The following is a 23456-nucleotide window of genomic DNA, read 5'->3' as shown; positions in this document are numbered from 1 at the left end:
CTCCAGTTGGCTATGGGCTTTTCATTGCCTCTCAGTGTTTTTGAGCAGGGCCGGGATTTCCCACCCCTGTGTGGATTCTGAGTTAGGCAAAACAAAGGTAAGAGCCTTGTAGTCAGCCCCTCAGGTTGCCCTAAGACCGGTTTGAACAGACAGACACAGTAATTTGCAAGTAAAGTCTGCTCTGCTACCTCTGGAACGAGGGACCAGGGCCCCATGCTGGAAATAGAGGCTGCCTTCAGTCCTGCCAGGGAGCGCGGGTGGAGTAAAAGCGAGTAAAATTGCCACAAAGCTTTCCCGCCAGTTTTCAGTTGCTCTTTTCTTGATTCTGCATTCATTCTGTTGCTGTAAACCTTGAATTGTTTTCCATAGTTCATACAAAGTTGGTTCTGACAGTTTCTGTGGGTGTGGGTTTTTTGTTTCTTTGTTTTGTTTTATGTTTCTGTGGAAGGGAGTTTGGAGCTGCTTGCTTTTCCATTTTGCTGATGTTGCTCTCTAAATTTGTAAATTTTAATCAGGAATGAGTGGATTTCATTAAAGGCCATATTACTGTCAATTAAATTTTATGATATGGGTTTTCAAAGTGGTCTGTTAATTACAGGTCTCTTCCCTTTCTGGATTAACAACCCTCCTTCATCATGAACTACTTTTAAAATATTCCATTGTAGGGATGCCTGGGTGGCTCAGTCGGCTGAGCGTTGGCTCTTAATTTTGGCTCACGTCGTGATCTTGAGCCATGGGATTGAGCCCTGCGTGGGGCTCTGCTCATCAGGGAGTCTGCTTCTCTCCCTCTCCCTTGCCCCAATCCCCTGCTTGTGTGTGTGCACACACACACTCTCTCAAATAAATAGATCTTCAAAATGCATTTTTAAAAAAATTAAAGTGAAAAAATATTCCATCGTATTAAGTTTACTAGTCTTCAGTGTTTTTGCCTCTGTTTATATGTGAGATTGGATTGTGTGTTCTGTGTGCTAGTGGATTTGGGTAAATGGTCACATGGGCTTTGTGTATTATGAAGTAGAAATTTCATTCTTTTCCTGTGTTGTGAGTAGCTGATTTTTGGTTTTTTTTTGTAATTTCGCTTTTATGTTTTGATGTCTTCTGTTTTCCTTGGTGTTTGCTCTTTGTCCTTTTCTAATTTTGTGATTTGAATGCTTGCATTCATTAAGGCAGAAATTCATTCCATCTTTTTTTTTTCCCCCCTAAGATTTTATTTGAGGGAGAGAGAGAGAAAGAAAGAATGGGGGGAGGAGCAGAGTTAGAGGGCTGAGCACGGAGCTGGACATGGGGTCCTATCTCACCACCTGGAGATTACTACCTGAGCTGAAACCAACAGTGGGATGCTTGACTGACTGAGCTGCCCAGGCGTCCCAAGACTTCATTCCATCTTGAGTTCCTTTCTTGCCTAGGCTACTCCTGTCCCCTGTCATTGTCACCCTGAACTAGTGGTGGTGCTGCTGCTAGTTTTAAGTTTTACCTGTTACGGAGAAGGTAAGACATGCACAGATGGAAACAATCTAAAAGTAACAGTAAGTCATCTTCTAACTGCCTGTGCCTCGGTTCCTCATCTGTAAAATGGAGCTAATAACTGCCTGCCTCTCACAGCGGGCAGGGGACTAAAAATAGTTGACAATGCTCCTGGGCCTGGCACAGAGCAAGTGTTTACCTCAGCTAATGCTGTGGTTAATGCTCAAGTCAGCTGCCCTGGATGTCTTCGCCTTTGGGTTTCAGAACCACAGACTTGTGAGTCATCTTTGTATCCCTGAGGCCTTGTATATCAAAGTCTGCCTCAAGAATTGTTTTTAAAATGAAATGAAAGCCCTCTGGAGAGGTCTTGTACTTCCTTGTTGTTTCCCCTGCCCCCTGGTGGGAGAGGAAGCAGACTCTCTGACATGGCAGTTTCTCTGGCCTCCACACTGGCTCCTGGGGTGCACTGCTCTCCTTTTGGTGCACACACACCCAGGTTCTTGTGAACCTCTCTGGAGTAGTTTTGGGGATGGGCATGAGTTGCACTGATAATAGCGTCTTTCAGAAACTGGAAGTACTTTTGTCTCTGTGCAGGCTTTTTCATTTCAGAAGTTCTTTGCAGCACCTCCCAGCCTCACCATCACATCTCTCCCACCCAGGCTGGATACCAGCCTTTTTCGAACAGCTTTGCACCCTTGTCTCGTGCCCTGCACGTCAGTGTCCACCACCAGTTGACTCTAAATTGGACTGTGGCTAGGGTACTCAAAGCTAATTGTTGAGTTAAATTCCTGTTAACCTTCAGAGAGAGGCATCACATTCTCCCAGGAACATCACACTTCTTCCTGCTTGGGAAGCCTCTTCTACTTAAGGCACCCGTCCTCCTGAGTCTTCTCTGAAACTCCCCATCCCCTGGTCTCAGTGAATCACATCCTTCCGTGTTCTCTGCAGTCACCATTCATACTGGTGAGGTCGCTTTTGATTGCAAGTAAGGAAACCCCCAACTCAGCTTTGCTTCGAAAAGGGAAAGTTAACTGCTTCAGAAAGTCCTGTGGTGCATGCTCTGGGCTGGTTAATCCAGCAGCTCTGTGATGGGAGCAGGGACCTGAATTTGGCCTGTCTCTCTTCTCCGGTTCTTGGTTCTATTCAGCCTGACTTTCAGCCATTCATAGCCATTCATTACATAGTTGCTGCAGTACTGGGGTCCGCTGCAGGGCCCACAGTGGCCAGGGTAGGAAGAGGACCTCCTCTTCCCTTCATTTCTTTTCTGTCTCTTTGAACGGTTAATTTTGAGATAATCGTAGATTCTCATGCAATTATAGTAATAGAGATTGGCAGTACCTTTCACCTGTTGTATAACCGTAGCAGAGTATCATAACCAGAAAATAACAGTGATACAGTCCACTGACCTTGTTTAGATTTCTCCAGTTTTAGTGTGTGTGTGTTTTTGTCTGTGTAGTTTTTATCGTATGTGTGGTTTGGTGTGACCAAGAACAAAGACACCCATCCTGGAAGCTGCCCAAAGGCCCCCACATGTCATTATCCAGAACTAGAACACATGGCTTACCCCTGCCCCAACCCCAACCCCAACCCCATCTATCACTGGTAGGAAAGTCCCACAATGGATGATAGTGCTGTCCAGTTGGGATATCCTGTGAGTCACAGCTGTACTTTTAAGTTTTCTAGTATTTTTAAAAATCCATTTTGGCATTCATTTTGGTAAAATAGTTTAGATAAATTATATTAAAAATATTTCTTAACACAGAATCCCAATAATTATTACTGAAATATTTTAAATTCTTTTTTTGTATAAGGTCTCTGAAATCCAGGTGGTATTTTGCACTCATAGCACATCTCAATTCAGAAGAGTTTCTCTTCTCTTCCGTTGCCGCTCCACATGTGGAGCCCATTGTGGGGCTTGAACTCCTGACCCTGAGATCAAGACCTAAGCTGAGATCAAGAATCTAATGCTTAACCAACTGAGCCACCAGGCTCCCCAGAAGGGTCACATTCCAAGTGTGCAATAGCCACTAGCAACTGGTGGCTGCTTTGTTGGACAGGTTTAGACCAGTCAGGACTTAACCTCTAGATCACAGTGAGGGAGCAGCATGACCACGTACAAAACTGGGGTTTTGCCTGCAAAGAAATGGGGAAATGCCTGTTGGCTGACAGCTCGTTGGGGTGTGCTGTGACCTGCACCTCATCACTTTGCCCCCATCTATTTGGGCACTCCTCACAATGTGACTTCTGCTTTATTGTGGTATGAATATATCTGTCTCAACAAGTTCTGGGTCAGGTAGAAGCCTGTATCGGTTGCCCTTACATTTCTTGCCCCTAGCACCGATATGTCACACATAGTAGGCACCTCCCAAACAGTTTGTAAATTGAACTTGTAGTTACTCAAAACTAGTATTTCTCAATGCGATTGCGTTATAAACTGCATTTTGGTGTGTGCCTGTGGATTTGTGTAGGATCATCCTTGTTTCTTGTCAGTAGGTGCCAGTGGCCAGCTTTTTCACTGGGACAATGTAGGGACACCCTCAGGCATTTCTCTCTCTTTCAGGATTTTATTTATTTGAAAGAGATAGAGCACTAGCCAGCCGGAGGGAGAGGCAGACTCCCCACTAATCAGGGAGCCCAAGAAGGGGCTCTATCCCAGGAGCCTGAGATTATGGCCTGAGCCTGAGATTACAGCCTGAGCCAAAGGCAGACACTGACTAAGCCACCCAGGCGTCCCTGCTCCCCTCCCCCCATCCCCTGCCCAGGCATTTCTAAACCTGTGAGAGAGGAATAACACTACCCTTAGTTGAGAATTACTATTTCTGTGTTAGCTTTGATTTGGGCAGGGGGTTGGCCGGGGCGGGGGGCGGGGGGATGATTGATTTATTTGAAGCAGAGAGAGCAAGAGTGCGTGAGCGAGCACGTGCACTTGCACGAGCAGGGGGAGGAGATAGAGGAAGAGAGAGAATCTCAAGCACACTCTCTGCCTAGTGCAGCACCTGATGGAGGGCTTGATCTCAGGACCCTGAGATCATGACCTGAGCTGAAACCAAGAGTAAGGATGCTCAGCCAACGGAGCCACCCAAGTGCCCCACTTTTTTTTAAAGTCTTGTTGAGATTCACAAACCATGCATTTCCTCCTTTTTAAAGTACACAATTTGGGGCGCCTGGGTGGCTCCGTCAGTTAAGCGTCTTCCTTCAACTCAGGTCATGGTCCCAGGGTCCTGGGAACAACCACCACAGTCAGGTTCTCTGCTCAGCGGGGAACCTGCTTCTCCCTCTGCCTCTCCCCCTGCTTGTGCTCTCTTTCACTCTCTCTCTCAAGTAAATAAATCTTTTTCAAAATAAAGTGTACAGTTGAGTGGATTTTAGTATATTCACAGAGTTGTGCCACTATAACCACAATTTTACAACATTTTTCATTTTTCCCAAAAGAACCACCCCTACCCATAGCCATCACTCTCATCCCTCTAGACCTAGGCAACCAAAAAGCTGCTTTGTCTCTGTAGCTTTGGCTTATTTTGCATATTTCATATAAATGGAATCTTAAAATGTATGACCTTTTGTGTCTGGCTTCTTTCCTTAGTGTAATGCTTTCAGACTTCACCCATGTTGTAGCGTGGATCAGAAATTCATTCCTCTTATTGCCAAATAAGTTTCCATTATAATGGTTATATTCTGTTTACCTATCCATTCGTCAGTTGATGGGTATTTGGATTATTTCCAGTTTGGAGCTGTTAAAAATAATGCTGCTGTGAACATTCATTTACAGGTTTTTATGTGGAATATGTTTTTATTTCTTATGGGTATTTACCGAGGGGCGGAGTTGCTGGGTTACATGGTAACTTTATGTTTAACCATTTGAGGAGTTGCCAGACTGTTTCCACAGTGGCTGCACCACTTACATTTCTACCAGCAGAGTATAAGGGCTCTAATTCCTTATATCTCTGTCATCACTTGCTACTGTCTGTCCTTTTCATTATGGCCTTCCTAGTAGATGCAGAGTGGTACCCCACTGTGGTTTTGATTTGTATTTCCCGATGGCTAATAATGTGGAATATATTTTCCTGTGTTTATTGGACATTTATATATCATGGATATATATATATATATATATGTCTGTTCAAGTTACCTTGCCCAATTTTAAAATTGGGTTATTTGGGCATGTGTTTTTTTTTTTTTTTTTTAATTCAGTTGTAATGAGCTTTTTTTTTTTTTTTTAAGATTTTATTTATTTATTTGATAGAGACACACAGCAAGAGAGGGAACACAAGCAGGGGGACTGGGAGAGGGAGAAGCAGGCTGAGCAGGGAGCCTGATGCGAGGCTGGATCCCATCATGACCTGAGCCAAAGGCAGATCTTAACGACTGAGCCTCCCAGGCGCCCCTAGCTTTGTTGTTGTTGTTTTTAATATTTTATTTATTTAAAAAAAAAGATTTTATTTATTTATTTGACAGACAGAGGTCACAAGTAGGCAGAGAGGTGGGCAGAGAGAGAGGGGGAAGCAGGCTCCCCGCTGAACAGAGAGCCCTATGCAGGGCTCGTCCCAAGACCCTGAGATCATGACCTGAGCTGAAGGCAGAGGCTTAACCCACTGAGCCACTCAGGCACCCCCTAGTCTTGGTTTTTAAAAAAACAGTAATACCAGTTTTTCTTTCTTTCTTTTTTTTTTTAAGATTTTATTTATTTGAGAGAAAGAGTGAAAGAGAGATGGCACAAGTGGGGGGAGTGGCAGAGGTAGGAGGAGAAGCAGACATCAGGGAGCCTGATGTCACACTCAGTCCCAGGACTAGAGATGATGACCTGAGCCAAAAGCCAATGGTTAACCAACTGAGCCACCCAGCTGCCCCTCAGTTTTTCTTTCCTAAAAAGAACTTGTTTTATTTCTATGTGAATGACCTGGAATTGACTCCCTGCCTCCTAGATTGGCTGTGAGGTTCTCATACTTCCTACTTTATTAGCCACTCTAAGCTGTGACTGGTACCTGGGATATCCAGAGATGTGGAAATGTTTTCTGTGTACACGCTTCTGGGGTCACTGTTTCAGGCACGTTAAAGCATTATTCTGAGAGCTGACATTCCTGGCCATAACATAAACCCTGGCATTGATGATTTATAATCAAGAAGAGAATCTGTTGGCTTAGCAGTTCAGTTAGCAAACATTTGAGGCTTGCTTCTTTTTTTTTTTTTTAAAGATTTTATTTATTTATTTGACAGACAGAGATCACAAGTAGGCAGAGAGGCAGGCAGAGAGAGTGAGAGGGAAGCAGGCTCCCTGCCAAGCAGAGAGCCCGATGCGGGACTCGATCCCAGGACCCCGAGATCATGACCTGAGCCGAAGGCAGCGGCTTAAACCACTGAGCCACCCAGGGGCTTGCTTCTGAGGGTGCCTTGGGTCCTTGCTCTCAGGTATGCCCTGGACTAAAGGGGGAAGACAGGTGATCAAAATGCAACTAGGAGAACACAGTAAGGAGCTCACCAGAACAGAAAGGTTCCTTGCCACCACTTCCTCTCTTAGATGAAACCAGGCTTCTTCCTTATATGAAAACAGCCTCAGGGCGCTGGGGTGGCTCAGTTGGTTAAGTGTCCAGCTCTTGGTTTTTGGCTCAGGTCATGATGATCTCAGGGTCCTGGGATTGAGCCCTACAAGTGGCTCCCTGCTCATTTGGGAGTCTGCTTCAGATTCACTCCCTCTGCCAGCCCCCGAGCCCATGCCTTTTTTCTCCTTTCCAAAACAAATAAGTAAATCTTTAAAAAAAGAAAGAAAGAAAAGAAAAGAAAAAGGGAGAAATACCATTTCTGATTTTGTGGCTTCCCAGAATGGGTGCTGCCACCATGTCCTCATGGCTCCCTGCAGCCTTGCCAGCTCTGCTTTCCTGCTTTTCAGCCAGGGTAGCTGGCCGGTGCTCTTGGGAACTCATGGTAGCTGTGTTTTTTATTTAAAAAGTATGTTGGGTCTTTACTGCTCCCACGGACACTCATGATACTATTGATTTCATCTTTACAAATGAAGAGGAGTTCATGCCCTGTAGTGGGGCAGTGGTAAGGAAATTGTGGTGCATCCAAACCATCATGAAGATTGAGTAGCTAAGTGTATGGGTGATGAGGATAAAGTCGGTAGCACACGGCAAGGGAAATAAAAATAAAGGTATTATGGCACCGCATGTACAAATCCCGGCATGTGAGAGGGTGCGCGCTGATTTGTTCACCTAAAAGAAAACGGACAGGAGTGCCACTTGCTAGGGTGCTGGTCCCAGTTCTCTGTTAGAGAGAGAGATGAGGGTAGCCTGTTTTCTACCACAACACAGATTTCCGTCTCTGATAGCGCTGAATGTCATTTTAGCAGCTCTGGAGGCCGGCTTGTAGAAAGCAACGTGTGTTCTTTCTTGGCTTGCCTGCCCTCTACCTGAGGGTCCCTCCTTCAACCTTGAGCTCCTCTCCTCTCCCTCCTGGGAGAAGTTAGCCACCTCTGACGCAGCTCCCTCAGCCTCCACTGAAGCAAAAATGTAATCTATTCAACAGAGTTTTATTGCCTCGATTTTCTGTTTGTTACTTAATGGATACAGAGTGTTTGAAGGCAAGGAAAGTCTTGAAATTAGAGAGAGGGGGTACAACATTATGAATTCACTATACCACTGAATCATACATGCCAAAATAGTTCGTTGTATGTTACGTGAGTTTTGCCTCATTTAAAACACTTTTTTCCGGGGCACCTGGGTGGTTCAGTGGGTTAAAGCCTCTGCCTTCGGCTCAGGTCATGCTCCCGGGGTCCTGGGATCAAGCCCCGCATCGGGCTCTCTGCTCAGCTCTCTGCTTCTCCATCTCTCTCTCTGCCTGCCTCTCTGCCTACTAGTGATCTCTGTCAAATAAATAAACAAAATCTTTAAAAAAAGAAACACTTTTTTCCTACTTGTGACAAAACCTAAAGACTTGCCAAAGCTAGTAGGGTGCTTGGGTATCTGTGACACCAGCACCCCCGCCTTCCTTTTTTCTTCCATTGCCCTCTGGTGACTGGTATACTGTTCTTGACTAAAAGTATCTGGGACTGTCCCAGGCACAGTATAAAAGCTTCAATGCTAGATTATTTTTTCAGTTTGGAAGAAGGAAGATTTCTCACAAGTCCACCCTGACCCCCTGGGAGCACATGTGAAGCTTTGGTTTCCTTCTTTCACCTCTTTGTTGCTGCGTTCATAGTTCCAGTCTCTCACCTTCCTTTCTGGGTCCTTACTCACCTTACAGCCCGCTTCACCGGAAATCCTCACCTGCCAGACCCCTTCCTTCTTTCCGCATCGCCTCTCTGGACTAAGATGGAGCCAAGTCCTGCCTCTCTCAGGACCCAGCCCCGGTGGGTTTTCCACTCTTCTTTGTTTTCCTGCTGATTCTCCTGTAGCTTCTCACTTCTGCCTTTCTGTCACTGTAATGGTTGTAGCCAAATGAGGGGATCCCTACATAAAACACAATTTTGTCACCAATCTCACATTACACTGGAGATATTTTTGGGGAAGAGCATCCCTCCATATTGGTGGGAACTGTTGTGCTCCTGTCAAAGCCAGCCGCGGGCTTTGTGGACAAAAGCCACAGGGGCACTGCCCTCTGTGGTCTCTTTGACATTGAGTGTGGCTCCACCTGCAAGGTGCTGTGGCCTAAGAAGTGGGCAAAAGCTGGACCACAGGGTGGGAGACTTTATAGCAACATGAACAGAAGTACAAAAAGATAGAGACAGTATGACTCTAGTTTCGTAACTACTTGTAAGTAATACGTACAGATGTCTGGAATAAAATGCCTTCGTTTACACTACATATGCGTAAAGAACATACCAGGGCCATGCAGCAGGGGACTAACAGCTCTTATCCTGGGGGATGGAATGTTTAATACACTTCGGGGTACGAATGTTAGCTACTTCATTTTTTTTTTTTTTTAATTTATTTACTTGTCAGAGAGAGGGAGCAAGCATAAGCAGGGGGAGCAGCAGGCAAAGGGAGAAGCAGGCTTCCCGCTGAACAGGGAGCCCGATGCGGAACTTGTTCCCAGGACCCAGGGATCATGATCTGAGCCGAAGGCAGACGCTTAACCGACTGAGCTGCCCAGGCATCCCATCTACTTCCATTCTTGGGGAGAAAGTGGATTGTGTTGTGAGACATACATATGAATTGAGAGCAGAGGAAGTTCCTTATTGAATTCAGTTCATGGAGATTGTGATTTTTAAATTTAGATATAATTCAAAAGGTAGCTTGGTCACAAGAGACAAGAAAACGGGTTTTAAAAAATACTCTCTCATGGGGCGCCTGGGTGGCTCAGTGGGTTAAAGCCTCTGCCTTAGGCTCAGGTCATGATCCCAGGGTCCTGGGATTGAGCCCCACATCGGTCTTTCTACTCAGCGGGGAACAGCTTCCCCTCCTCTCTCTGCCTGCCTCTCTGCCTACTTGTGATCTCTGTCAAATAAATGAATAAAGTCTTTTTATAAAAATGAATAAAAATAAAAATACTCTCTCACACTAATAAGTTTTGATGTGATGGAATTCTGTAACATCGGGTATTCGTTGACAAAGACTTATATACTGTGAAGAGCCCTGCAAACCAAACCATTGGAGATAGTACAAACGACTCTTTAGAAAGCAACATTAGCGCAGAATGAGCCTATTAATCGAACAGATTTTGTGATTCAGGCAACCAGAAAGTGCATTTTCAGAATAGATACGTAAGAATAAATACTTGACAATTTTACATCTTTTTTGTTCAGAAGACCCATGAAAAGATTCTAGAGTGGACCCTGAAGGCTTGAGCGCATAGACAGCTCCCCTTTAACAAGAGCTCAGCTCTAGGTGCTGGCTGGGCTTGGCATCCTAGTCGTAGTGAATCTCTGGCTTTGTTAACTTGCTGGGTTAAACATAGGGAAAGGATGCTGCTGAGGGGTCGTCACTAAAGGGGACAGAAGTGGATGCAGCACACAGAGCCTTCAGTCCATCTGACACTTGAAGAAGGGACAGCACAGTCATTAGCTCTAAACCAGGACCCTCTTGTTCACATCAGGTCAGGCGTGAGTCCTGTGTGTGGTGTCAGTTAGCTGTGCATACCCTGTGGGGACATGCTATGTGGCAGCAGTCCATGTCAAGGAGTGGGAGGACTGGCCTAACTTCCTCTCACTGCCAGAGAGCTGTGTGGTGTCCTCACTGCAGCACAGAGAAAGCAGTCACAGCGATGACACAAACTGACTTCCGTGGGATAATTGAAGGAGTCGGTCTTCACTCAAGGAAGGGAAGACATGAAACGCAGTAGAGTCTTGGGATTCTTAAAGGTTGCCCTGGGAAGGAAAGCTTAGGCTCGGCCCCAGGGTTAGGGGTAGGATGCACAGGTCAAAGCCTGGGGCGGGGAGGTGGGTTTGGTACCTATGTGGAGAAGCTTCCTCTTGGTGAAGTCAGTCTTAGTCACTGCAGGATGGCTTTGTGCCTTGCACAGTGGGTGTCAGGAACTGTGAAGGATCTCAAGTTTTTACCCTACTTGCAAGCTAACAGCTTATTGGATGTGGCAGGGGACATAAGACGTCTAGTCCAGAGACAAAAAGAGACAGTGACTCGGGGCACCAAAAGCAGTGTGAACAGCAGCACATGCTCATGGCTTCCCTGGGCCTGCAGGTCACACAGAGGTGACGAGGGTGGGCTGGGATGGGTTCCGGCACGTGTAATGAGTTGTGTTACCAGAGAGGAGGTCTGAGTTTAGGTTCTTTGACTGATTGCTCAACTTCCATCTCACTTGTCTCATTTCCAGATGTGACTGGTGACAGCATCTGCTTGAGGTTGCCATGGTGGGAGGTGAATTGGAGGGAAGACAGAAGCAGCTAGCATGTCATAAGTCCTTGGTAAAGAGTGGTCAAATCTTCTGTACATGCATGTGTATCATGACTAGAAGCAAAGGCAGAAAAATGGATCGTAAGCACAAAAGCAGTACCAAAGTTAGTTTTCTTTTTCCTTTTCTCCTCAACCGTACTGTTTATAAAATAAACAATAAACACTTTAAAACCAGTTACATCTATAAAGGGAGAGTGGATACATGTTTGGCTAATCACCTATAGCATCTTCAGGAGAGAGAGAAATAAAACTTTAAGGCTTTGCACTAACTGAGAGCATGTAAAATTAGCAGAAGAAATTAATTTTACATCTAAAAGCATTCCCTGACACAGTGGTATCAGCTAAAAGGAATGCAAGACACCCATATAGGCGGGAATAACAGAAAAACATTGGTCAGGGTCATGTGTAAAGATGAAAGTGCTAGAAACTTTGGTGAATTTGATGATAGAATGGTGTTACAGCTTGATCTTGGTGTGAGGCAAATTCCTGGATAGTTGTGTAATATTTCTCTACCGCACAAACATGTTTTTTCATTAAGGTCCCTTGTAGTTTCTGAGCTACCTTCCACAGAGTAAGTTTAGCTCTGAAATGTCAAAAACTCGCATGTGGTACTTTAGGCCTTTCTCCAGAAGGTATATCCTGTGTTTTAATTTTTGCACACCTTCTTCTGCAAAAATCACTGGCACAGGTGGACAGTCTGTATGATTGGCACGCCGCTGAGCTACTCCTTTGTTCATCCCCAGAGCCCCAGACAAAGACACAGGCTCAGGGAAGGTAAGGTGAGCGTAGCCACGTTCTGTGGGGAGTGGTGAGAGGCTCAGCCTCTAGTGCTTCTGGCAGCAAAGAGCTGCTTTTCTTTGAACTTTTTGCGCCGGGGCCAGGCACGTTGGACCATGTGTGCTCAAACCTCCTCCTCAGTGAGCACTGCAGTTACACACCCACATCGCAGCGGTTCGGGAAGGTCCCAGGCTTGCCCAGTGAGCAGGAGGTAGAGCCGAGGTTAGCACTGCTAACTAGACCTGGCTCATTCTTGTCTCCCAACTCCTAGTGCAGGGCCCAGCATCAGGTAAGCCAGAGGGTTGATCACTCTGGGGCAATGAATGAATAAATCTGGCAGATATGGCCAGCCAAACAAAAGTCGTACAGGAAAGCTCTTTTTACATGACTCAAGTGGTAGAAATGAACATTTTTTTTTTTTAAGATTTTATTTATTATTTGACAGAGACACAGCGAGAGAAGGAACACAAGCAGGGGAGTGGGAGAGGGAGAAGCAGGTTTCCCGCTGAGCAGGGAGCCTGATGCGGGGCTCAGTGCCAGGACCCTGGGATCATGACCTGAGCTGAAGGCAGACGCCTAACAACTGAGCCACCCAGTTTTTTTACTTAGAATAGGATTTTTACTTAGAAAATTTAAACTTCTCTTAAAAACCAAAAGCAAAAACAAAACAAAACCCCTAAAAACCAAAAATGAAAACCAAAAGCCATCTTATCTTCTCTGAGTTCCCCCATTGGTAATTTATACAAATCTGTACATTTTTAACAGTGAGTCGAGCTGTCCTTGGTAGTGAGTGACTCTGGGTAGGCACACAGGACAAGGCCTGGGAGGGGTCTGCTGCCGCTTTAACTTCTGTAGAGTGTTCTTGAGAATTCTGAAGAAGGGATTAGCAAAGGTTTTGTTGGGATAAAAATGATCCAGGGGCACCTGGGTGGCTCAGTGAGTTAAGCCACTGCCTTCGACTCAGGTCATGATCTTAGGGTCCTGGAATCGAGCCCCGCATCAGGCTCTCTGCTCAGCAGGGAGCCTGCTTCCCCCTCCCTCTCTGCCTACTTGTGATCTCTCTTTCTCTCTCTCTCTCTGTCAAATAAATAAATAAATAATCTTTTAAAAAAAATGATTTTCCAGTCCTGTCTTCTCCTAACCTTTGTGTGCCACGTGTCTCCCCACACAGGCACCCAGCCTGGACTGTTGGCTAACATCTTCATCTTCTTCCAGACCCTGAGTCTCCCAGCTTCCTCACAAGCTTCCCCACAGATTAATCTTCTGACAGGGTATCCCACTGGTCAGAGGGGAGTTCAGTGGCCTCAGCCTTTCTTCGGGAAGACCCCACGTAGGCCCTCAGCCACACTGGTGGCTCCCAGCCTCTTGTCTTGCCCCAGATCGCCCCTTCCAAGCCCCATCATCCTAGTCTTTAGTCTTCTCTTCCTGGAAGACCTCTCTTACCCCTCAGCCTTCCCTAATTTTACCTGTCTTCAAAGCCCTTGCGCCATGCCTCCCTTCTTTGGGCAGGATTAGAACGTGGGTCAGTGTGGAGACCTGGTGCAAGCCAACCCTGTTCCCCAGCAGAGGGGCTGTGTTTGCTGGAAGATGCCCATGTGGTCTGAGGGTTAAAGAGGAAGGGCTATGGTGTGGGGGCTCTCAGCAGCATTCCTGGGCTCTCTGAGAAGCTTAGCTTTCTTTGGGTTGGGTGTGATACAGCAGGAGAGCCAGAGTACTAGGAAAAGGCAGTAGATGAAGGGTTCGCTCAACTTCCCGAAGGTAGAGGAGGGTGGGGCTCTTTATCTTGGGTCATCTCTCAGGGGCTCCTGGGCCCATCAGGGTGTCCAGCCCCTGAGGTCTAGATCTTTGAGCCATCATAGGGACAGGGAGGTGGGGCATGGTTCTGGCCCTGACTGGCTACCAGCTAGGCGCAAGTTGAGCTCCCCAGAATCTAGCCATCCAGCTAGATACTGGCTTTACTTTGAGGAGATCTAGCTAGCCAGAATTTGGAGCCCTGGCTACCTGTTTGGCCTTCCAGAATGCAGTATAGTCTTGGTTGGGTTGTTATTTACCCCTGGTGTGACTCTTCATATTTTCTTTTTCTTTTTCTTTTTTTAAAATCGTTTTAGATTTATTTATTGTTTTTTAAGATTTATTTATTTGTTTTAGGGAGGAGGAGGAGAGAGAAAGACTCTCCAGTAGACTCTGTGCTGAGCATGGAGCCTGACAGGGAACTCAGTCTCACGACCCTAAGATCATGACCTGAACTAAAACCAAGAGTCACGGGGCACCTGGGTGGCTCAGTGGGTTAAGCCGCTGCCTTCGGCTCAGATCATGATCTTGGGGTCCTGGGATCGGGTCCCGCATCGGGCTCTCTACTCAGCGGGGAGCCTGCTTCCCCCCCCCCCTCTCTCTGCCTGCCTCTCTGTCTACTTGTGACCTCTCTCTCTGTCAAAAAAAAAAAAAAAAAAAAAAAATTAAAATTAAATAAATAAATAAATAAAACCAAGAGTCAGGCATTTAACTAACTGCACCACCCAGGTGCCCCCACCTCTGTTTTCAAAAAAGATGAGATATTTGTAAAAGACCTGTCTGATAAAGGGCTATTATCCAAAAATAAGCAAAAAAGTCTTAAAACTCAATAATAAGGGGGAAAAGGGCAGATTTTCTTTTTTATTTTTATGTTTTTAAAAGATTTTATTTATTTGAGAGTGAGAGAGAGTGAGCATGAGAGTACAGGCTGGAGGACGGGCAGAGGGAGAGGAAGAAGCAGATGTGGGACTCCATCCCACGACTCTGGGATTCTATAACCTGAAGGCAGATGCTTAACTGACTGAGGCACCCAGGTGCCCCAAAGTCTGATTTTAAAATGGACAAGAAAGGGGTGCCTGGGCAGTTTAGTCAGTTAAGTGTCTGCCTTTGGCTTAGGTCATGATCCCAAGGTCCTGGGGTCAAGTCCTACATTGGGCTCCTTGCTCAGCAGGGGGCCTGCTTCTCCTCCCTCTGCTTGCTGCTCCCTCTGCTGTGCTCTGACAACTGAATAAATAAAATCTTTAAAAATAAATAAAATAAGTGTCTTTGGGGGGCACCTGGGTGGCTCAGTGGGTTAAGCCGCTGCCTTCGGCTCAGGTCATGATCTCAGGGTCCTGGGATCGAGTCCCGCATCGGGTTCTCTGCTCAGCAGGGAGCCTGCTTCCCTCTCTCTCTCTCTCTGCCTGCCTCTCTGTCTACTTGTGATCTCTCTCTGTCAAATAAAAAAAAAAAAATCTTAAAAAAAAAAAATAAGTGTCTTTGAAAAATAAAACAAAACAAAACTAGAGGCGCCTGGGTGGCTCGGTCATTAAACGTCTGCCTTGGGCTCAGGTCATGATCCCAGGGTCCTGGGACGTTGGACTCCCTGCTCAGCAAGAAGCCTGCTTCTCCCTTTCCCACTTCCCTTGCTTGTGTTCCCTCTCTGACTGTCTCTCTGTCAAATAAATAAATAAAATCTTAAAAACAAAAAACAAACAACTAAACATACTCTTAACCTACAATCCAGGAATCCTGCTGTTCTGTGTTTCCCCAGCGGAGTTGGAAAAGGGAGTCCATACAAAAACCTGCACACAGATGTGTGAGGCAGCCTTATTCATAGTTGCCCAACTCAGAAGCAACCAAGATGTCCTTCAGCAGATGAATGGATAAATAAGTGGTGCTAAATCCAGACAATGAAATATTCAGTGCTAAGAAGAAATGAGCTATTGTGCCATTAAAAACATGGCAGAACCTTAAATGCATATTACTAAGTGAAGGAAGCCATCTGTAAAGGCTATATATACTGTCGGATTCTAACTCTAATGTATGATACCTTACCTAAACCATAGAATGCACAACACCAAGAGTGAACCCTAGTGTAACTGGACTGCGCGTGGCAATGAGGTGTCCATGTAGGGTCATTGATTGTAACAAACAAACCAGTCTGTGGGGGATGTTGGTAGTGAGGAGGCTGTGTGTGAAGGAGGGGACTTAGAGGAACCCAGCTCACCTTTCCCCTGCTATCCAAAAGTAGAGCATTCTGTGGCACTTGGCTGGGTCAGTCAGTGGAGCCTATGACCCCTGATCTCCAGGTTGTGAGTTTGAGCCCCACATTGGGTGAAGGGATTGCATAAGAATAAAATCTTAAAAACCACACGAACAAAAGTAGAGCGTTCCTAGGAAACCTTGTGTAACCCAAAGTGGTGTAAAGCAAAGAAGCATTTAATTACCATTAACTTACATGGAAAAAATGTTTAGTGTTCCCAGACCCCAAAATAACCTCTCTCAGGCTTGTCTGATACTTTAGGACACATCCTGCTAACAGATAACACAAAATAAATCAGATAAAGCACAGGTGCTCACAGACAAGAGTTCAGCGCTCTGGCAGCTACACTGGGTGTAGTTCCTGGGGGAAGCTCTGGGCGGCGCCACCACTCTGGCCACTCCTGGTGTGCACTGCCTGTGTATAAAGGATTGTGGTAAAACAAACACTGGGTGCTATTTTTCACTTTTTTGCCTTTTTCGATAAAAGTGAAAATCCTCTTCAGATGTCTTTTCTCTTGGCTAGCAAAACAGTTACTAACGTAGGCCCTTGATGAAGGTGAAGTGGCACCACTCAAACTTTTGGAAAGTGAGGGATACCTGTACTTCCCTCTTGCTGTTGCTGTAGACCTAAAACTACACAAACAAAGGCTATTAAGGGTACAAAGATAAAGAGACCACACCGTCTATCTCAGAGTTTTCTGGAATTTAGCAGACATCTTGCTGTAGAAATACTGACTGATTATTGGTGGCCCTCAAGGTGACAAGGTTTCAACTGGCATACTATTTGAAATATATTAATTTTTCAAGAAAACAGAGCAGTTCTGTCTCATACAGCTCAGGTTTTTGAGCTGTAGTGTGTTCATTTGCCCTTTCCTCGTTCCCTGCAGGACAACCCTCCATATGATAAGGGGGCCTTCAGAATCGAAATCAACTTTCCAGCAGAGTACCCATTCAAACCACCGAAGATCACATTTAAAACAAAGATCTATCACCCGAACATTGATGAAAAGGGGCAGGTCTGTCTGCCAGTAATTAGTGCTGAAAACTGGAAGCCAGCAACCAAAACCGACCAAGGTAAGGCATGCTTCTTGTGTCTTCCTGGATGGTGCTGCTGTGGGGGCAGGGGCCATGTCTCACAGAGTCCAGAGAAATTTTACCTGACCAACTCCAGTGCACGTAGAAGTGCTGCTGAGGTCCCACCATTTCTCGTGGGCAGGATGCATCTCAGTTAAATTGTTGACCTGTGTAGGTATTGGAGGAAGCCCTCCTGTGTTCCTGACCAGTGGGGACACATGTAGACAGACCAGCCCAGCATTGGCTGCCCATGCAGTAAGGGGCCACCCTTCAAGTTTTCATGAAGGACTGCAGGGCTGCTCTGAATGAGAAAGGGCGAGTGGTGTTTAAGGTGACCTCACACAGCAGTTAGCACATGAACTTAGACTTGAAGGAGGAAGGGAGGTTAGAGAGATCCTGCCAGACTAAAAGAAAGGCGTAAGGCAAAGCCATGTGGTGGGCAGCACCATGCTGGTGGCTCAGAGGGGGTGGCATGGCGGGGAAGGGCATGGTCTTATGGGCTGTGTGTCCTGACAAAAGCACAGAGTTGGCCATGTGTGGTCACGTGCCTCTGTGTGAACATCCATGTGCTCATTTTTCTGGGAAGGATACTTGATCATTATGGTTAGCTTTCCTCTTGTCCCGTGGAAATATCTAGATTTTGTTACAGACTATGTCCAGTTTTTATTTGTTAACTCCAGAACTTTCTTTTGAATGCCTCATCTCATATTTTTAGTGGCTTTCTGATGTATAGCTACCTGAACCACTGTATGGTCTTTACAGATTAAAGGGAGTGGATGAGGCAGGAATTTGTGAGGCCATAGGTGGTTTTTCAGTGACCAGTATAGTCATTTTTCGGTGGAACCCCTGGAAGAAGGAGTTGAAAACCTTTTGCACGGGAAGTTGAGCCTTCCTTATTTGAAATAATTGCTGTGAAAGGTGTCCACCAGGTTTCACAGCTGAGTTGTAGAAAGGACTGGGTTTAAATGTTGAATCAGAATAGAAGGATCTCCAGTGGACGTGACATTTGGTCATATACAAGTTGATATTTATAAAAGCTTGACGAAGTATGTTCTTCAGTGCACACCCTTGGGTTTTTTCCTGTAGAAATTCCTTGTCCTCACATATGTCAAGCATGTTTTCCCTGGCACTTACTGCTGTGTTCCCTTGCTCCTGCTATTACTGTATTACAAACCACCTCAAAACTTCACGGCTTAACATAACAAGAATTTGGTATTCCTCATTCTTTGGGTTGGCTGGGCTCAGCTGGGTGGTTCTGCAGCTGGTCATTCCTGAGGTCACTCACGGCTCAGTATTTATGTAATTCAGCATTCATGGCAACTTCAGGGTGAATAACTAGTGCAGAAAACCCTTGAATCGACTGTACATGGCATGTCCACAATCGGCACATCTGTCAGAGAGAGAGCATAGCATAGTGTTTGTCAGGGGGGATATGGAGGGATTAGGAAGTGAGTATGAGAGTGGGTGGTGTTTTTGGAATGACGAAGATGTTCTAGTGAACATTTTCACCAGAAATGCTGGTATCACACAGTTTTTGTGTATCTACTAAAAAACAACTTAATTGTATACTTTCAAGAGTTTTTTTATATTTCAGTTTTCTTAGTATCTCAATTTTTAATTAGGAAGTAGGGAAGCATTAAAAACTGAGCAAAAATAGCAGGAGAAAAGTCAAGAAACAAAGCAAAACTTTATCAGAGAGGTAGTAGAAGTTGGTGATAATCACAGCAGAAGAAAAAAACTTGAAGACAGGGTTCTCTTCAGCAATGTATGTGGTTCTAGTAGATGTTTCAGCAGCAGAATGAGGGCTTAGTTTGGTTGTTGAACAAGATTTGCCATATAGAGTCATCAACAAAGCCAGCATAATATGGACTCAACAACAGCAACAAAATTATATAAAGAAAAAAAAATAATTCCCAAAATGAATGTTTCAGTTCCCCCTACATGACCTTAAGACAAATCAAGCAGATAAAATTTAGAAAGAGGAGAGGATTCAAGAAATATAGTAAACAGCGGAAGACTAATTAGATTTTGTAGCACATTCTGTGGGAAGGCTACTTATGCACTGCACACCTTCAGGGTTGAAGGAAAGTTCTGTTCACATCTTATTTTGAGAACGGAGCCCCTGGATCTCCATGAAAAGGGGTGGGCATTGAATCATGGATATTGTTTACATCCCCTATTACAAAGAAACTATAAGAACAAAAATGAGGAAATTTTATAGCCTTTATTCTCTGATCCTATACATTGAGAATAGGAGGTAAATTTTGATAATGTTTTTAAGCTCTTCCATTTTGGAGAGAAAATAAAATACTTCTGAGGAACATTTGGGTCAAAGAGAGGTTAAAAAAAAAGGCAGGGCTAGACCATTTGTGAAATATAATGGAGTGTGCTGTTTTAGTATGAAAATACTGGGATGGGATCACAGTTGTAGTCTGAAAAGCAGTTGTAGCTGTCAGGGTCCTCACTAGCAAAACAAGCTAAGCTCAGCTGGCTCTTATTACAGTTGAGCTGAGGAGCCAGAAATGCACCCAGAGGAACAGAGAAAGGATGAAATACTTGCCAGAACTACTAAATAAATTGAAAAATATTTCGACTTGATCAAATAAGTGAAAGCAGGTTCCCAGAAAATAATTAAATAGATATAGTAAACTTGCAAAGTATTTAGCTTTTGAAGAGCCAGCCTTAACAGTGAACAAAGGGTTCTCTGCTGATACATTGGCTGTGAAGATGATCGTAGTGAAAAGCAGAGAGCCTGAGTACCCTCACAGAGGGTGAACAGGAAACCTTGAAAACTCCTCACTGCCCCCCCCCCCACCGCACTTAACCTAGGCAAGGGCCCCTTGAGGTTCCTGAAATGCTAATGAAGCAGCAGTTCTGCTAGAGAATAGTCTCTGATCACAGCAGAAGACAGGAAGCCATCTGTTGGTGCCCTGAGTCACATGTGGTGCAGGATTCCCGCCTGAAGTCGAGAGCAACGGAGGTATATGGAGCAGTTTCACAGCTGAGCATAGGGTGGAGAATCTGGGAGCTTGCTAAAGGAGGGCATGGCCCACAAGCTGGGGTAGTGTCTGCGAGAAACTGAAAGGTGTCCTCTGGAAGAGTATTGGTCCCAGTGCGGTTGCTTCCCCTGGCTGGACAGGAGGGGCCTTGGGTGCTCATTTTAACATTTGTTGATGCATGCCTTCTGTTTAGCAAGTGAAAGTGATTTTCCATTGGAGTTACATTTACTTTTTCTTTGAGAAAAATTTGTATTTTAAAAAATGGGGTGATTTAGAGAAGAATATTAGGTAAATAATCATTTAGGCCATATGTGGGTATATGGCAAACACTGGAATCCCATTGGAGGGAGTTTGTGAAATAGGAACAAACAAAATAGCTTTATTATCATTCGTGCTGTTATACAGTAATTAAATATGAAAGGGATAAATCTTAAATAAACAGACTAAAAAAATGTACTTCCAGGGCCTACTTCCTCTTAGAGATATTTACAGGTGGGAGGTGATAATGCCTTCCCCTGAGGGTGCTGTGGGGATTGGATTAGGAACTGCCTCAGCCTGCAGAGATGCTTCCAGGCGCTTCACTCCTGCTTGCTCTTCACAGTCCACCCTCCTTGGCCTCCAGCCCCTCCTCCCTGCTCAGCCTGGACCCAGCCAGCCCTGCATGCGCCTCACCTGTTGCTCCGCCTCACCTGGTAGCACTGACAGGCAGAGGTGAGGGCAGGTGGTCTTTGGGTGCCTGGCCAGGAGTGCTTTGTGCTGTTCCTCCCACTCAGAGTGAGCTAGTGGCTGGGTAGGCCTTTGTGCCTGGCTCAGCCAGCATTAGCATTTAATCCATAACTTGTAATGCAGAGGGGAGAACATGGTCCCCCGCAAAGGAACCTGTGGCATCGGTAATCTAGAGGAGAGATGCCTTTTTGCTAGGAATGTGGCAGTGGGAGGGAACCCAGCATTCTGGGGTCTTCTGGTCCTAATCAGGGCTGGATGAGGAGAAGCGTGTGTGAGAAGGTGAAGTGGCTGCATGCAGCCCACTTTTGAGGTGAGGGGGCCTGGGGTTCCTGGACGTTCTGTTTCCCCCTCGATCTTCCTTCCCCACCTTCCATTCCCTTATGGCCCTTCCACCCCAGGGCCAGCCTTCCAGTACATCTAGGCCTTACTGTACTTTGGGAGAGCATTGTGGGGCCCACCCCAAGCAGTCGGTGTGGTTTCTGCTTGTGGAATCGAGAGTGTAACACTGGTGAGGGTTATCTACCTTCTGGTAGTTAAGACAGGGTGTCAGGTGAACCTTTCTCAGCTAGTTCATGAGCTCCTAGGGGTCTTCAGGAGTCGGCTCACTGTGCATTTACACCATGAAGACCCCAAGCTCCTCTGAACCACTCGTAGTGATGGGACATGTCACCCAGTCCCTACCCTAGAGAAGCTCCACCTGTGTGTGCAGGTGTGTATATGTATGTGAGGGGGTGTTTGTGCTAGGCCCGAGAGCTCCAGAGTTCAAGAGAAGGGGGAGTGAGAGTGACTGGTGGGCCCTGAGATGTCAGTTCAGGAAGGTTCCTGGAGGAGGCGGAGGTGTCATTCTGAACAGTTACTCACTGTCACGGTAGCAGCTTGTGGCCCAGCACTTTCTCCCAGCTACAGAGGAAAGATGGGTTGCGCCCTGGTGGTTAGAATTTTGGATAAATGGGAGGCCACTTTATCTTAGAAGCACATTGATGTAAATCAGTGTTGCAGTCAAAAGTTGCCCTTTCTGAGACTGTTCTAACCAGTGGTGCCTGGTCCTTTTCTTGGCAGTAATCCAGTCCCTCATAGCACTGGTGAACGACCCCCAGCCCGAGCACCCACTTCGGGCTGACCTAGCTGAAGAATACTCTAAGGACCGTAAAAAATTCTGTAAGAACGCTGAAGAGTTTACAAAGAAATACGGGGAGAAGCGACCTGTGGACTAAACTCTGCCGCGACTGATTCCAGCGAGTGTGAGCGGAGACCCTGAGCTGCACATTCAGACACCCCGCAAAGCAGGACTCTGAGGAAAATTGACACGTGCCGCCGCCTGGCGTTTGCTTGTGGCAGTTACTAACTTTCTACAGTTTTCTTAATCAAAAGTGGTCTAGGTAACCTGTAAAGAAAGGATTAAAAATTTAAGATGTTCTAGTTCTGCTTTCTTTGTTTTAAAAATCACTGCTTCAATCTACTTTAAAAGAATGGTGTTTCTTTTCTTGTCCAAACTGATCCAAAACCTTCAATTTACATTTAGCCCTTAAGGTTAAGAAAAAAGAAAAAAAAAGGTTGCAGTTCCCTTTCTTCCCCTGCCCCTGCAGCTCCCACTTTCTTCCATTTGGTTTATTTTTCACCCATTCACTTCCCCCAGACCCAGGGCTATCTCCTCTGCAAAGGGGAAGAGACCGCTCCTGGCCGTTCTGGTGGCTTCTCTCCTCCCATGCTGTACTGCCCTGTGTGGGAGTTGGTTCAAATTCTCCTGGCTCCAATTTAAACATCCTTTTAAAAAATTTTAAAAACAAGCAAACCACCATTCACCACCCCACCACCTCCCCCTCACCACCAAAAAAACCCAACAAACAAAACAAAAAAACCAGCCATGAAAAGGGAGGCCCAGTTCTTACGTAAAAATCTGGCCAGTGTTACCACAGTAACATTGATTAAATGGGCAAACCCTGATGTCTGTGTGCGTGATTGAACTTCAGCCAGGCCTGGCCTGCTTGGGGAAACCCAGCTCTGTGGCCACACCGGGGAAGGGCCTGCCGACCGGAGGATGCTCTGCACTTGCGTGAGGAATTCCTCGCCAGAGAGGCTCTCAAGGCCAAATGTTGACGCTCCTCCCTGCAGCCACTGCAGAAGACGTGCTGGCCATTGCCGACAACGCTGAAGCCAGAATGTCCACGTGAAATTTCACGCTCACCTATCACCGAGCTCCATATGAATGTGCCACGGAGCTCGCGCTCCCAGCTCCTCATCGCAGCGCAACCCCAATGCGACCCTCCCTCGGCACAGTTTGACCCTTTGCGGGGTTGGAATTGGCGGGACTTGGCTGTAGCCAGCAGCAGGCTGGGGTTGCCGGCACCCTGCTGGCTCCTTCGGAGCAGCCGGCCAGCCCAGGAACAAGATGGCCTTCCCTCTCCCTCTGGACTCACAGCCTTTGCAGAGTCAAGCTCCACTTGAAGCTCACTCAGTAATATCCTTTACATGTGTTTTATATTGTTTTGACTGCCTTTTTTTGTAGAAATAAAAATTGACCTTAGAATTTATCATCAGA

General features: G+C 45.9%; 1 protein-coding gene across 1 annotated transcript in view; it reads left to right on the top strand.

Moving 5' to 3' along the window:
- The window catches only part of UBE2L3 (ubiquitin conjugating enzyme E2 L3), a 58598-nt gene extending 35142 nt beyond the window's left edge, over positions 1 to 23456 (top strand). The window contains exons 3-4 of the mRNA XM_046025680.1: positions 17006 to 17192; positions 21977 to 23456. Of these exons, the coding sequence (XP_045881636.1) occupies positions 17006 to 17192; positions 21977 to 22131 (342 nt within the window). The 3' untranslated portion in view covers positions 22132 to 23456. The remainder of the gene's footprint in view (positions 1 to 17005; positions 17193 to 21976) is intronic.

This window comes from Meles meles, chromosome 12 (genome assembly GCF_922984935.1).
Source record: "Meles meles chromosome 12, mMelMel3.1 paternal haplotype, whole genome shotgun sequence".
Classification (NCBI taxonomy): domain Eukaryota; kingdom Metazoa; phylum Chordata; class Mammalia; order Carnivora; family Mustelidae; genus Meles; species Meles meles.
This window is presented reverse-complemented; position numbering and strand designations above follow the sequence as displayed.